Genomic DNA, 12,260 nt, shown 5'->3' on the forward strand with positions numbered 1-12,260 from the left:
GGTTACCATCCTGCGCCGCTACCGCGCGCCCAACAAGGCGCGCGGAAGAAACAACACCCCATACGACGACGACGACGACGACAACAAAAACAAAAACCCCATGCGCCCCTTCCGCGAGGCCCAGCGCCAAGGCGACGCGGCCCTCCGCGCGTTCGTAGCCGCGCAGCTCCCGGCCGCCTCCGGGCCCGACGAACCCGGCCGGGAAGTGTCCCGAGATCGCGTCGGAGCTGCTAGCGGGGGGGGCCGGACCTGTACGCGAGCGAGATGGCGCAGGTGCGGGCGCCGGCGCTGGCGCTGGCGCTGGCGCGGGGCCGGGTGGCGCTGGTGGGCGAGGCGACGCCGGGTACGCGTCCGGGGCGACGGGGATGGGCTGGGCACCAGCCTCGCGCTGGCGGGGGCGTACGTCCTGGCCGGGGAGGTGGCGAGGCGCGCGGGCGAGGGTGAGGGTGAGGGTGCGGTCGATGTGGAGGGCGCGCTGAGGGCGTACGAGGAGCGGATGTGGCGCCTCGTGGCCGAGAAGAACCATCGGGAGCCCAAACTCGTACACGACCTGCTGATGCTGATGCCGCAGACCGCGTTGGGGCTCTGGCTCCGGAATCGCATGCTGTCCTTCCTCTCGCGATCGGGCTTGCTGGGGCTCGGCCGGATTTCGTCTGCCGGTGCGTTTAGAAAAGGGGGAGAAGCGACCTTGCCGGATTACGAGTGGGTTTTGTGAGCATTGAACGGTTTTGTTTTCTCTTCTCGCTCGAAAAGGGACACGAGAAATTGAAGACGAGAAACGTCACCGATCTCCCGAGTCGTGTATTAAGCTCTTCGTCATGCTAGTGGCGTCAACGCCCTCGAAGTATTATTAAATAAAGTTTACAGAGCACCTAGGTAGAAGATCCACACCAGCTCAACCAACCAACCCTCCCAAGAATGAGACCTGGCGACCGTCTGTCTTACTCCCTTTTTCTCTCCACCTTCCGCCGCCGTCCTCCTGAACGGCACGCCTCACTCCTTCGGTGCGTCCGTCAACGGGACATAGCGGACCCCAAACAGCTTCTTCCTGGTCACCTCGCCCTTCTCGTCCTTGTCCACGCACCAGACGTGCTGGCTCCAGCCGCCGCCGTCGTCGTCGACGGGGATGAACATGCGGCCGGGCGCGTTGAGCTGGTCGAGCAGGCTGGCGTGGACCTCGGCGGCGGCGGCGCCGACGTGGATCGCGTCCCACTTGGCCGCTTCCTCGCCGGGTTCCACCCAGCCCTTCCGGCCGTCCCCGACCCGGAAGCGGATCCGGCCGCTCTGCAGCAGCTCCCGGCCCCGCTCCGACTTGGCCACGTTGCGCTCCCCGAGCTCCCGCAGGGCGTTGATGTGCTCCACCCCGACCACCACCCCGCGCTCCCCGACCAGCTCCGCCATCACCGCCGTCAGGTACCCGGACCCGGACCCGATGTCCAGCACGCGCGGGGCCGGCCGCTCGGGCGACGACGAGGACGGCACCAGGTACGGCAGCAGGTGCTCTACCGCGGACGCGTGCATGTGCGGTGCCGAGATGGTGGCGCTGTGGCCGATGGGCTGGGGCGAGTCGTCATAAGGAAACGATGGCGCGTAGTGCGCGCGGTCGACCTGTATATTATTGCATCATCAATTTATAGCCCCACAAGCTGAGGAGAGCATTGCTGGAAAGAAAGGAGGGAAAAAAAAAAAAGTAGCATCGAGGGGGATGGGTAGCAACACACTTTGAGGAAGGCTTCTTTCACTTCGGGGTGGGTAATGAGCCTGTTCCGCCAGAGATTCTCGATTAGGTCCCTGTTAGACGCACCCGAGCTGCGCCAGGCCATATTGACGATGGGATGCTGAGCCGGTAGGGATGGGCAAGTGTGAAAAGCCGAAGTCGGCGTGGGAAGAGTACCCGCTCTAAAGCTGCACAGGCGCGAAAGCGGGAGGCTTCCTAGGATTAGGGGCAGGATTAGCTTTCGGTTGGCCAGTGTTGTTTGTGTGTTATCGCGATGAGTGCGCAGAGAGCCGAAATGGTAAAGACGGGGAAAGAAGCCAGGCGTTGATGTGTTGTGCGAGAATGAAAAGCTCAGTGAGGACTAAACCCCAACAGACGGAACTATCGTGATCGTCTCGTCTGTACGTAATCCCTTTTGTGATGATGGCTTGACGTTGGGTCTGATGTAATCCCGTGCCTAAAGATGAATGAATGAGGGGAGGAACCACTGCCCCGCAACCCACCCCGCTCGTATTTCAGAAGCTTGAGTTACCACAAGGGACCTTGGAGCTGTCATACTAAAAACCACCTGATGATACTTTATGGCGATAAGGTTTATCGGGGAAAAAAAATCAGGAGATTTCTACGCTAACCGTCACATTGGGGTGTGATATTATGAACTGCTGTACGGCGATATGAGTGTGAAAAGGCTGAGCAGAGCCTGATTTATGATGACTTTGAAACCAATCCCATCCCCTTCGAGGCACCCAAACGCCGTTGCGTATCCCTCGCGCCGAACTGATAATGCCAACAAACCAAAGACCCAAGCACATCCGCTACACCATTCTCTCAGGGTTCTCTCCCGTGGCAATGATCGGGACGCCGAGGCCCCGATCCGGGCTCTGCAACACCAGCTGTTCATGCCTCCGCACCTTCAAGTAGTCGCTGACCGCCCGAATCAGGATAAACCAGCCCACAATCATCAAAATATAAGCCGCCCAATCGGTCCCCGTGATGTCGTCGACACTGTCACCTCCCTGGACGTCGCCTGCGTCGAAGTCGTGTGAGTTTGGATTCACCGGTGTCGCGTACCCCTCTCCGTCCATGTCGGAGGGTGCACCACCCCCGGAGCCGGACCCAGGCGGGGCGCTCTTCATCATGAATCCGTACTGGATCAGGGTGATGCCCAGACCGGCACGTGAACCGTTCTTGGCCGCATGGGTCGAGTGCAGGAGGTAGGTGAGGAGGAAACCGACGAATTGAAAGGCCATCGAGATCATGGCGTTCCAGACGAAGCCAAAGAAAGAGCCAACGGGAAGGCCGTCGATGAACACGTCGTCGGGGCCGCCGAGGCCCGGCGCCAGGATCGTCGTCTCCCAGTAGGGAGGGGCTTGGTCGGCAGCTGCTTGTTCATAGGACTAGAGACACGTTAGCATGGGAAGGGCCCTAGATCAAGCGTTCGTTTGGGGGGGGGGGGGTTGGGGGGGTCAACGCACCGGAGGCAGTTCTTCCTTCTCGGCATCGCCCGTCTCGGGTTTCGCGGACAGGTTCGAGAACACGCCATCTGACTGAATGCCACTGCCGTATACCCTGGTCGTGGTCGGAGCGGCCCCTACTGGCCGTGTTGGTTGCGTAGACTGGCTCGCTGATTGTGATGCGTCCCCCGCCTGAGTCGCGCTGTTGAATGATGGCGTCGAGTTGCCGCGGACTAGGCGCTGCCTATCATCCGTCTCGTCGTCGCTCTCGTCTCCATCGGCGTCAAACGCATCGGCGAGGTCGGGGTTAACGCTATTCTGTCGTTCTCGTGACGAGGCGCGAGAGCGGAAGGATGGCGGCGGCGAGTTGGGGATCGGGTATGTCGGCCTTGGCAAAGGGGCCGTTGGTGTTTCGGGTTCGTCGTCCTGGGCGTTAATCTGTCATCTCGTCAGTCTCCCTCCCGATCGAAGTTTGTCCATCGATATCATCGCCAAAAGTGTGCCTACCCGCTCGTACCGGCCCGACATGTTGACAGGCGTGCGATGAGTCGGCGAGAATCAGGGGTGTCGGGATCCCCTCGATTGATCGGCGATATGAGCCCAAGCGCTCAGGCGATGGGAAATGGCGGCTTCGGGAGTGGAGTGTTTCGCTGGGAGGGGAGGAGGAGAAAAGAAATGAGAGCGAATAGGAAATTCGGCGTCGGGCCTCGAGGGACAGAGAGCGTAACAGAAAATCAGGCGCGCAGCCTTGTCTGGAGGTCTGCACTAAGGGGTTCCTCCTAAGAGACGATGAATGATGGAACGCATCCTGGGAGCGAGCGTCCAGTTGATCAACTGCTGGCTGCAAGTGGTGGCGGCTGACCAAGATTGCCCTTGTGCCAAGACAACAGCGGCTGCCTCACATGGTCGGACCCACATCCCTGGAGGATTGCACAGGGCGCTGTGAGGCATGGCCAACCATTGCCGGGCAAAGAATGCCCGCAATGAGCGAGACCCACCCGATGGTGCGCAGTCAATTGCGCCTGCGGCCAGACCGGAGATTTTGGCCAGTTGCCGCCAGCAAGGTTCCAGACAAAGCCAGACGAAGGCACCGCAACCATGTCTGGCGCAGCAAGGAATGTAAGCTTTACAAAACCAAGCCTCGTGGCCGGGCGATTTCCCACTGACCACCATTGTTAAGGTCGCGGCAAACCACTTCCGGGGCGCGCTGACGCGCTGGCCCAAGGACGCCCTCCGACCCGATTGCCAGTTGCAGGATGTGCTCGCCAAGCGCCTGCAGAAGACTGCATTAGCACCGTCGACGGGGGGCGCTACGCAGGAGCAAGCCGACCTCAAACAGGCCAACGCCCTTTACTCGCTGCTCCAGGACCGGTACAAGAATAGGGTAGGCGGGCGGACCTCTAGCCGATCCCCCTCCCAAAGGCGGCAAAAGCTAACGAAGGACAGTATCGCGCGCCCGAGAAGCTGTTCGAGCCCCGAAGCAACCCGACATACTACAAGGACCTACTCAAGGAGCTCGAGGAGGCACCACACCGGTCGTGGTTGGGGAGGTTAGCAAAGAGACTGAGCGGCATGATCCGTTTCACATGACCAGCCGCCGGGTGTTGGATATTATACGATACGCAACCTGCATGGTCACGGCGTTCGGAGTTGGAAGCAAAAAAGGAGGGCAGCGGCACATAAGGTCTCTTTCTCCTCGTCCCAAATTGTACAATCCTGCCTTTTGTCTAGTCCCTGAGATGCCGGGGTAAAACACACGCGGCCGCTGGAACCACATCAGCACACACACACACAAACACGCACGAACCCACACCTGCAAAGTCCAAGACGCCAACCAGTTTGGCTCCCGTCCGGATTCATATTCGGATTTTCACTTCTCCTGTTCAGATATACTTCTTCTCCGGATCCAGCCGATCAAAGATCTCCATGCTCTTCTCGTACATGGTGAAGACGATGCCGCCGCTCATGATGAGCCTGGCCAGGCGGGGGAGGGCGCCGCTCCAGAAGGTGAAGAGGCCTTCCTGCTTGAAGATGATGGCGGCGCAGCGGAACGAGTTTCCGTAGGTGGTGCGGGCCTCGATGCTCTGCATGCGCGTCTTGATGGTGTCGAGCGGCTGGGTGACGTAGACGGTGATGAGGCCGGCGAGGCCGCCGATGGCGAAGGTGGCGACGGAGCCCAGCTTCTCCCCCGGCGCCGTGTAGCCCTCGGCCAGCTGCTTGAGGGCCGTGTAGGAGCTGAAGCGGGTCGCGCTGTTGGCCGCCTGGCGCGCCGTCGTCGGGACGAAGCCCTGGAAGAAGCCGCGGATGCCGCGCTCGCGCGCGATGATGGGTACGGCGTGCAGAAATCCGCGCATGCGAGGGTTGGCGGATTTGCGGTCGTCGATACTGGTTGGGGGGGAGGGAGGTCGCGGGAAGGACGAGGGTTAGTGGACGTGATTCTCGAGGGCGCAAATAATATGAAACCGCGATAGATAGCAAAAGGAAGAGCCTACAGCGTGGTCTTGATGCTTTCTGTCGGCGTGACGGCGAGGAGGGATTCGGTCACGCCGGCACCGAACCCAGCCAGGACGGTCCGTGGGCCCGACATCTTGCCGTCCGCGTCGGCCAGCAGCTTCTTGTACTGGTCAAAGGCGACGAATCCTGCAATCCCGCAATTAGCCCGCCCTGCATGTAGTCCTTGTATTATCGCATCACATCGCAATGGCAGAGGACCTACGGATGCCCGCCTTGGCCGAGTTGCCAATGATCAGCGTCGTGCACCCGGCATACCACTGCCTGCCGAATGGCGGCCATGGTAACTTTTTGCCCTCGGCTAGCCTGCGGTTGAGTTGTGTTCGTGTCTTGGCGACTATGGTATCGCGCGAGAACTGTCAATAGACTGTCGTTCCGATATCAATTGGCCCTCCGGGGACCGGGAGCGGGTAGCGTACATTCGGCCGGATATGTGATGGCTGCCGCATGCCTCTGTTAGCCGAGTGCGCGTGACTGACTTTGTGACTTCTTCCTGTTCCTGCTCCTGCTCCAGGTGACAACGACTTACCAATCTCGACGGCGCCGGCTGTGGCGCCGGCGAGGACGGACCGCAGGGCGCTGGGGCCCTTGACAGCCGGGTGCGCGTCTTGTTTGGCCGGCGCAGACGACATTGTGGGAGTGTGGTATTGTGGGCTGCGGTTGTCGGGGAAAGAGCAAGGGTCCGATTTCAAGTCTTTTTGGCCCGGGGTTCGTCGCGCCAAGAACCGATAGCGGGGACCGAGGTACCAGAGCCGATGATGCAATTTACGTTACATTCGTACCTCCGTACTCCGTACTCCGTTCCTTCTTCGACGCCTCAGGACCATAGCGCCGAAACTCAGTGGATTCAAAGACCAGCCACTACTAGGTACTGTACACAAAGAAGACGCATCAGTACAAAAGAATATACTGCGATTCTAACGCTAACATATCAGACTAGATTATATTCCGTAGTAACAACTTCACTCTTCCTCTCCTTTATGTTTAGGAGCAATGAAACCGTAACATACTAAGCTTGAACTAAAAAGCTCGATCAATGGTGAGAGGCTCTATAGCGGTAGCTTTGAAGGTTTAATAAAATGCCTTATAGGCTACCTAAAAATGAAAGAAATGAGCGCTATATATCTATAGCAGGTTTCCCGGCTCTATTAGCGTCGCCTAATGGCTCCCTGGAAATTAATTAAATCGCCCAGTGAGGATTGAGGCCTGATCTGACCCGCTACCGTGCTTGCTACAATGGGACGCTCGGAGGGAGAGCAATCCTCCAAACGCTGGAGACTGAGCGAAGGAAATACGCGATGGGGCTATCAAGGACGATGTCAAGACTCGGAACCTCGGAGCGGGCTCATAATCCATCCATTTTGGGCAGCGGTTAGGATACGAATAGCTTGGTAGCCATCGTAGCAAACTGGAAGTTTCAAAGCAGCAGTTAACAATTGGGTATTTGCGAGCAAAAGGTCATGAACTTAATTACATCTCCCCAATTGCACTCTGCTCTGTCCAGAGCCCTCCCAGTCCGGGTCGTCTTCGGGCCGGTTACCCCGCACCGTATCTCTCGTGAAGCATGCCCGTTTTTGGCGAATTGATGCTCCGAGTTCCATTCACGGTTAGGGGAAGCAGCAAACGTATATATTAGGTAGATAAGCCCTCCGAATTCATCCCGGACGTGGCACCGCCTCTGAACACCACATCTCTCAAACAGATATCCCATCTCTCCGAGAAAGGCCAACCATGCCAAGCGTCGTTATGACTTAAAACCTCCCAGACGCCTGCACAGGTAGGAAAGATCCCCGCTCCTACTCGAACAGCTAATGTACTAAACTTTGCGAGATCTTATTTGGAAGATATGTATCCAGGTCTGGTATCACCACACCCCATGCGGCCATATAGTCTTTACGCGCTGGGAGGAATGTGATGAGCATGGCCAGGATCAGTGTTCCAACAGTTCAACAAGGACAGACGGGCAGAACGACAAGTGTCCAGAATGTGCATATCCTACTCCAGATTCAAATACCTAACCGTGGAGGGGATCGGGAGTCATTCACCGGGAATCGTTTTGTCCCCTATTACTTGCATTGCTAGTTAACTGGACAGGAGAATTGCGGAGGCACGTGGCTGTACGGACGTACAGATACCGGGCACAGTACTCATTATCCCGTACTGTACAAAACGACAGGGTTCTTCACCGATAATTAAAACAGGGCGGCTGTCCCTCCTTTAGTGTGAAGAGCATTTCCAATTTCAACCCACCTACCGCCGAAGCATTGTCTACCATGGCTACACGCATCCTCGTCCAGTGCCATTCCCAAGACATTCCGGGCGACCCGAAAGAACGACGTACGACAATGGCGAACATAATCTGCAAACATGTCTGGCACAGACCGTTTGACGAAGCTCAGGATCGTCTCCAGTCCTTAGGCCAGTATCGGTACGACAATAACCGGGTCTATATCCTTGTGGATAACGGCCCGATCGACTCACAAGATGTGTCCACGACTATATACAAATGGGATGGGAAACGGCTGTGACTATCTACCGCTCCAGTCTCTGATAGCCTTGCTAATTTGCTAATTCTGTCCATTAATTATTAGTATTGAGATGCCTCTCAATCCTAAAGTGACCCATTACCTCCGACACTTCCCCTTCAACGGTGCGCGGACCTCATCAGGTTACACCGACGAGGAGTTCAAGAATACGTTCGGAGAGGAGAAATACCAAGCCATGCTCGTTCAAAGAATTAGACAACGACTGAGATGGGGAGAAGACCTGCTAGCGCAGGAGAAGGCTTACCTCCAAGACCATCCTGAACTTGCGACGCAGCTTTGAAGGTGTTTAGAAATCGAAGATGATGATTGCAGGGGTTAACGGATAATAGGCTACGTTTTGTGTCGCAGCCGCAAAGCCTTCGTAAGCTCTCCATGAAAAGCATCTTTGCGGCGAAAGAGTCCGAACGCGACCTCTAACCTCTTGATCCAAGAATCCTGCGCCATGGCAACCCTGGCAACCTCGGCGTTCTCCTTGTTGCGGAACGAGCCCACCAGCGTAGAGATGCCGGGGCTGACTCTCTTCACCTTGAAGTTGTCCAGGAGCCCTTCCTCCTGCAGGAGGACCACGCTCAGGAGGGCGCAGACCAGTCGCGACGAGATGGGTATGTCAAAGGTCTCCGCCGCACGTTTCAGCTGCGGGTCGATGATCAGCGGGGATCCGGGCGGCCGCCTCCGTCTGTCCAGATCCTCGCCATGCGAGAGGTACTCGAGCCCGCGGTGAAGTCGCCGCCGCGCGTCGCTGGGCTACTGGAACGGGAAGGTCTCAGTTCAAACGGGGCACCGCTGGGGACGCGGAGACGGTTGTAGGCTGCGGGGGTTAGCGGAACTCGAGGCCCCATACCATTTCCAAGGACACGCATCCATGGCTGAAAGAAAGAAAGCGGTGTGGATTCTCAAGGTGTTTGGACCCCATCTTGGTGATTGATTAACTCTGGTACGTAGCTCGGTATTTCAGTATCCAGCCTGCCCGCGTGCATCAACTAATAGATAGCGGAGACGAATTTGGTGTCATAATTACAAGACAGAGTCGATCAGTGGAAGGCGGGTAATTACATACAATCAGATATTTGCATATGCGACCACCGTGTACGATTTTCTGAGAGCCGCCCCAGCCGCCTGTGTCACCACCCCGCCTGCCGACTGGCCAACCGTAAAACTTCTCCCCGGTTGATGAGAGTCCGGGCTTGCGTACCTCTGAAGGGAAGGCACCTCGACACGCCTCACAAAACGCAGTGAGAAAAAGATAAAGTCTGCGATAGAACCAAGCTACAACGTCGACATCTTAACCCCCCCCCCCCGGCGTCTAAGTTCCCGTTATTAGTGTTTATGATACCTTTTCATGATGCTTGTCGTAGGTCTGACAGCTCACTAGTTATGACACCGTTCACATGAGACAAGTCCCAGGATGCCATCATCATCAACACGTCGTATCAGGCCTGCAAAAGAGTCAATTATTGAAGATATGATAATAAATACAGTAATTTAATACATAATTAACAGTTACAACGCCGGAGTAGCTGGGTCAAACAGAGCCCCTATTTCCCTCTTCACTTGGTACTCGGATCCGGGCTGACCTTCTGCTCCGGGAACTTCCTAAAGATGTCGGCGATGTGGTCGATCGGGGCGGCCAGCAGGCCGAGGGCCGACTCGAAGTAAGGGTTCTCGCCGGCGCTGGGGTGGCTGCGGGAGGGCACGAACGCCTTGGTCATGCCGAACTTCTTGGCCATCTTCTCCGACTCGCCGGCCTCCCGCGCCATGGTCAGCGCCGACTCGAGCGCCGGCAGGTCGCTGTGCTCCTCCTCCTCGATGTGCGCCGACAGCACGCCCCAGAGCTCCTTGAGCTTCGGGATGTAGTCGGGCTGCTGCGGCTTCATGTTCTGGAACTGCTTGAGCAGCTCCTTGACCTGGACCGGGGTGTGTTAGCAGGGGTCTTGCAAAGGCAATTCGATAATGAATTGCTCAATCTGCGCGTTCGTACCCGGTGGTGTTCCTTGCGGTCCGACTCGGCCATCTTGTGTCCCCTGTCGCCCATGTGCTTTTCAAAGGCGGGATAGACGATCAGCTCCTCGGCTACGCTGTGGCGAGCCAGTTCCCAGGTGAACTGGTTGCCGAAGCGCTCTTGGTGATCATGGTCATTTGAATTGGTGATCTCGTTGTAGTACTGCTCCAACTCGCGGTGGTCCTTGGTGATAGCGTCCGAGATGGTCGACATGGCGGCAGTGTTGAAGCGAGTTGCTGCTAATTGGCGTGCTGTGAGATGAATGTGCGACTGAAAAGCTGGTCTGACAGGTGCAGAGATAACAGGGCGCAACCGGAACATATGTGTAAGACGGGGTCTAGTGGCGGTGTAAGTGAATGAGAAGGGAGAAGAGGCGAGTTGGGCAGACCACCGACGGAGGGGATTAATAAACGGCGAAATCTAAACGGCCAGGCTCAAAGTGCACTACTTAGATCCAAGGTAACCAAAATGAAAGCACGCTAAAAAGTAGGCTCGGGAGGGTAGAAGCATGATGTAGTTGATCGTCGCGGATCGAGGATGACATCACCACTTAACTACACACCCCAGCTGGCGGTCTCGAGTAATTAACCTACTAGTCCACCCCTTCCGGTGGAAAAGCTCCGGATGTCGATCCACAAGATCTCACAGACGGGGCATCACCTCCATTAACATCTTAGCTGTAAGTTATTATGGAGCGGGCCCGGTTTGGGGGAAACAGGGTTTCAGGGGGGGGTGCCACCGCGACAACTGCCGTACTAGGGGTATTGCAACATGACTTTTTACATCTCGTCAAATATGAAAGGAACTGGCACTATATTGCTCGGCTTTTGGAACTGCCTGCGGTTTTGACGTCGGGGCAGGTGGTTGAAACCGCTGGTACTCATGGAACCCTCACAGTCCGGTAATTAGTTTTTATGACGCTGGATTGTGACAAGTACGGAACACGGTTGGCAAATTAGGTACGTTACCAAAGTACGCCACTATCCCCGAGACATGAACTTGCAATATCAAGCACATCACATAAGGCTGTTGTTATTGGTGAAGTAGAGCCCGTCATCCTCCCGCTTCCCGCCAAGAACACAGCCAGAGACCTTGGCGATGATGTTGGCCGGGCCCCCCTTGGCGCTTTGCCTGTGGCTCACCCGAGGCCCACGGTGTTCGCCCTCTACTCCGGCGCCGATGGCCGTGGCCACAGCCTTCGGAGGGCGCTGGCGTGGATCAAGCTGGTTGGTGTTGAGACTCATGCTGACGAAGCTGATATCGGGTGGACGGGATCGAGTGATTCAATAGCTACACAAGATTGTTGATTTGGGGTCTCAGTTCGTGGTAGTTGCTTCGTAGCATTGGCCATGCCACAAGTCGTAATTACGTCAGGTTGCAGGTGTCCGAACACTAGAATATGCTCTCTACTAAGGTAATTGGCGGCTGTCATCGCGGAAGCAATCGGGGTCTTTGTAATCATTAACGACCCAGTTGCACTCAGGATTGTGTCAATATGTCAGCCTCCTCCCAGGATAAGAGCAGAGGTTTCTTTCTTTCTCTCTTATTTTGTTTTCTTTCCTGTTCAAAATCAGACTACGTGTAGGGTACCCGGCACCGGGCGTTCGAGTCGAGACGCAATTTGATGGCGATTTACGTCAGCAAGGTTCACTCTAGCCCTTGTGGTCCCAGCAGGTGTAGTTGTTGACATTGGCGGTGCAACAGCTGATTGTCGTTAAGAGACCATTCCCGTTTTGCAGAGACTACACGCCGATTACGTAGAAAGTTTCTGTATTCAAGAAGCAGTCAGTAAGTATGCAAGGAGCAGGTGAGCGCTATTCATGATGGATTGACATACAACAATCTGCCAAGAGTGCGTCTGGGGATTGCAGCGCGAGATGTCGCGCCCGCAATTGACCAGGTAGAGCGTGTCAGCATCGGAGCTGGCAAGCAAAACTGCTGTTTGGGGCTGTACCACCATAGGAAAGAGCTAAGAGCGGCAAAGAACCGTACATGGCGCGGTAGAGATGGTCGACCGGAGTGCGGCGAGAAAA

The 12,260-nt window shown here is 56.5% G+C and overlaps 8 protein-coding genes across 8 annotated transcripts; 3 read left to right on the plus strand and 5 right to left on the minus strand.

The window, feature by feature from the left end:
• The first annotated feature begins 36 nt into the window (after nt 1–36).
• MYCTH_2309528 (uncharacterized protein) lies at nt 37–817 on the plus strand. Its single transcript, XM_003665555.1, has one exon. It carries the CDS (start codon nt 101–103, stop codon nt 713–715), a length of 615 nt encoding a protein of 204 aa, XP_003665603.1. The 5' UTR covers nt 37–100; the 3' UTR covers nt 716–817.
• Nucleotides 815–2,113, minus strand: MYCTH_2140326 (uncharacterized protein). The gene is made up of 2 exons (XM_003665556.1): nt 1,722–2,113; nt 815–1,608 (listed from the first exon to the last, which is right to left on the minus strand). The coding sequence occupies exons 1-2, from the start codon at nt 1,821–1,823 to the stop codon at nt 994–996; spliced, it is 717 nt and encodes a 238-aa protein (XP_003665604.1). The 5' UTR covers nt 1,824–2,113; the 3' UTR covers nt 815–993.
• A 199-nt stretch (nt 2,114–2,312) lies between these two features.
• On the minus strand, nt 2,313–4,000 carry MYCTH_2309531 (uncharacterized protein). Its single transcript, XM_003665557.1, has 3 exons — nt 3,679–4,000; nt 3,193–3,609; nt 2,313–3,114 (listed from the first exon to the last, which is right to left on the minus strand). Exons 1-3 carry the CDS (start codon nt 3,697–3,699, stop codon nt 2,533–2,535), a joined length of 1,020 nt encoding a protein of 339 aa, XP_003665605.1. The 5' UTR covers nt 3,700–4,000; the 3' UTR covers nt 2,313–2,532.
• Nucleotides 4,001–4,163: 163 nt separating this feature from the next.
• Nucleotides 4,164–4,923, plus strand: MYCTH_2309533 (uncharacterized protein). Its single transcript, XM_003665558.1, has 3 exons — nt 4,164–4,290; nt 4,352–4,555; nt 4,618–4,923. Exons 1-3 carry the CDS (start codon nt 4,270–4,272, stop codon nt 4,759–4,761), a joined length of 369 nt encoding a protein of 122 aa, XP_003665606.1. The 5' UTR covers nt 4,164–4,269; the 3' UTR covers nt 4,762–4,923.
• A 65-nt stretch (nt 4,924–4,988) lies between these two features.
• On the minus strand, nt 4,989–6,361 carry MYCTH_2309536 (uncharacterized protein). The gene is made up of 5 exons (XM_003665559.1): nt 6,212–6,361; nt 6,102–6,122; nt 5,888–6,019; nt 5,664–5,811; nt 4,989–5,556 (listed from the first exon to the last, which is right to left on the minus strand). Exons 1-5 carry the CDS (start codon nt 6,312–6,314, stop codon nt 5,055–5,057), a joined length of 906 nt encoding a protein of 301 aa, XP_003665607.1. The 5' UTR covers nt 6,315–6,361; the 3' UTR covers nt 4,989–5,054.
• Nucleotides 6,362–7,931: 1,570 nt separating this feature from the next.
• MYCTH_2309539 (uncharacterized protein) lies at nt 7,932–8,727 on the plus strand. The gene is made up of 3 exons (XM_003665560.1): nt 7,932–8,110; nt 8,274–8,589; nt 8,660–8,727. The coding sequence occupies exons 1-2, from the start codon at nt 7,956–7,958 to the stop codon at nt 8,506–8,508; spliced, it is 390 nt and encodes a 129-aa protein (XP_003665608.1). The 5' UTR covers nt 7,932–7,955; the 3' UTR covers nt 8,509–8,589; nt 8,660–8,727.
• Nucleotides 8,728–9,659: 932 nt separating this feature from the next.
• Nucleotides 9,660–10,686, minus strand: MYCTH_2309542 (uncharacterized protein). Its single transcript, XM_003665561.1, has 2 exons — nt 10,207–10,686; nt 9,660–10,132 (listed from the first exon to the last, which is right to left on the minus strand). The coding sequence occupies exons 1-2, from the start codon at nt 10,438–10,440 to the stop codon at nt 9,776–9,778; spliced, it is 591 nt and encodes a 196-aa protein (XP_003665609.1). The 5' UTR covers nt 10,441–10,686; the 3' UTR covers nt 9,660–9,775.
• A 320-nt stretch (nt 10,687–11,006) lies between these two features.
• MYCTH_2129459 (uncharacterized protein) lies at nt 11,007–11,471 on the minus strand (the record flags this gene model as incomplete). Its single annotated transcript, XM_003665562.1, has 2 exons — nt 11,007–11,064; nt 11,248–11,471. The coding sequence occupies 2 exons, from the start codon at nt 11,469–11,471 to the stop codon at nt 11,007–11,009; spliced, it is 282 nt and encodes a 93-aa protein (XP_003665610.1).
• Nucleotides 11,472–12,260: the final 789 nt, after the last annotated feature.

Source organism: Thermothelomyces thermophilus, chromosome 5, assembly GCF_000226095.1.
Source record: "Thermothelomyces thermophilus ATCC 42464 chromosome 5, complete sequence".
Taxonomy (NCBI): Eukaryota; Fungi; Ascomycota; class Sordariomycetes; order Sordariales; family Chaetomiaceae; genus Thermothelomyces; species Thermothelomyces thermophilus.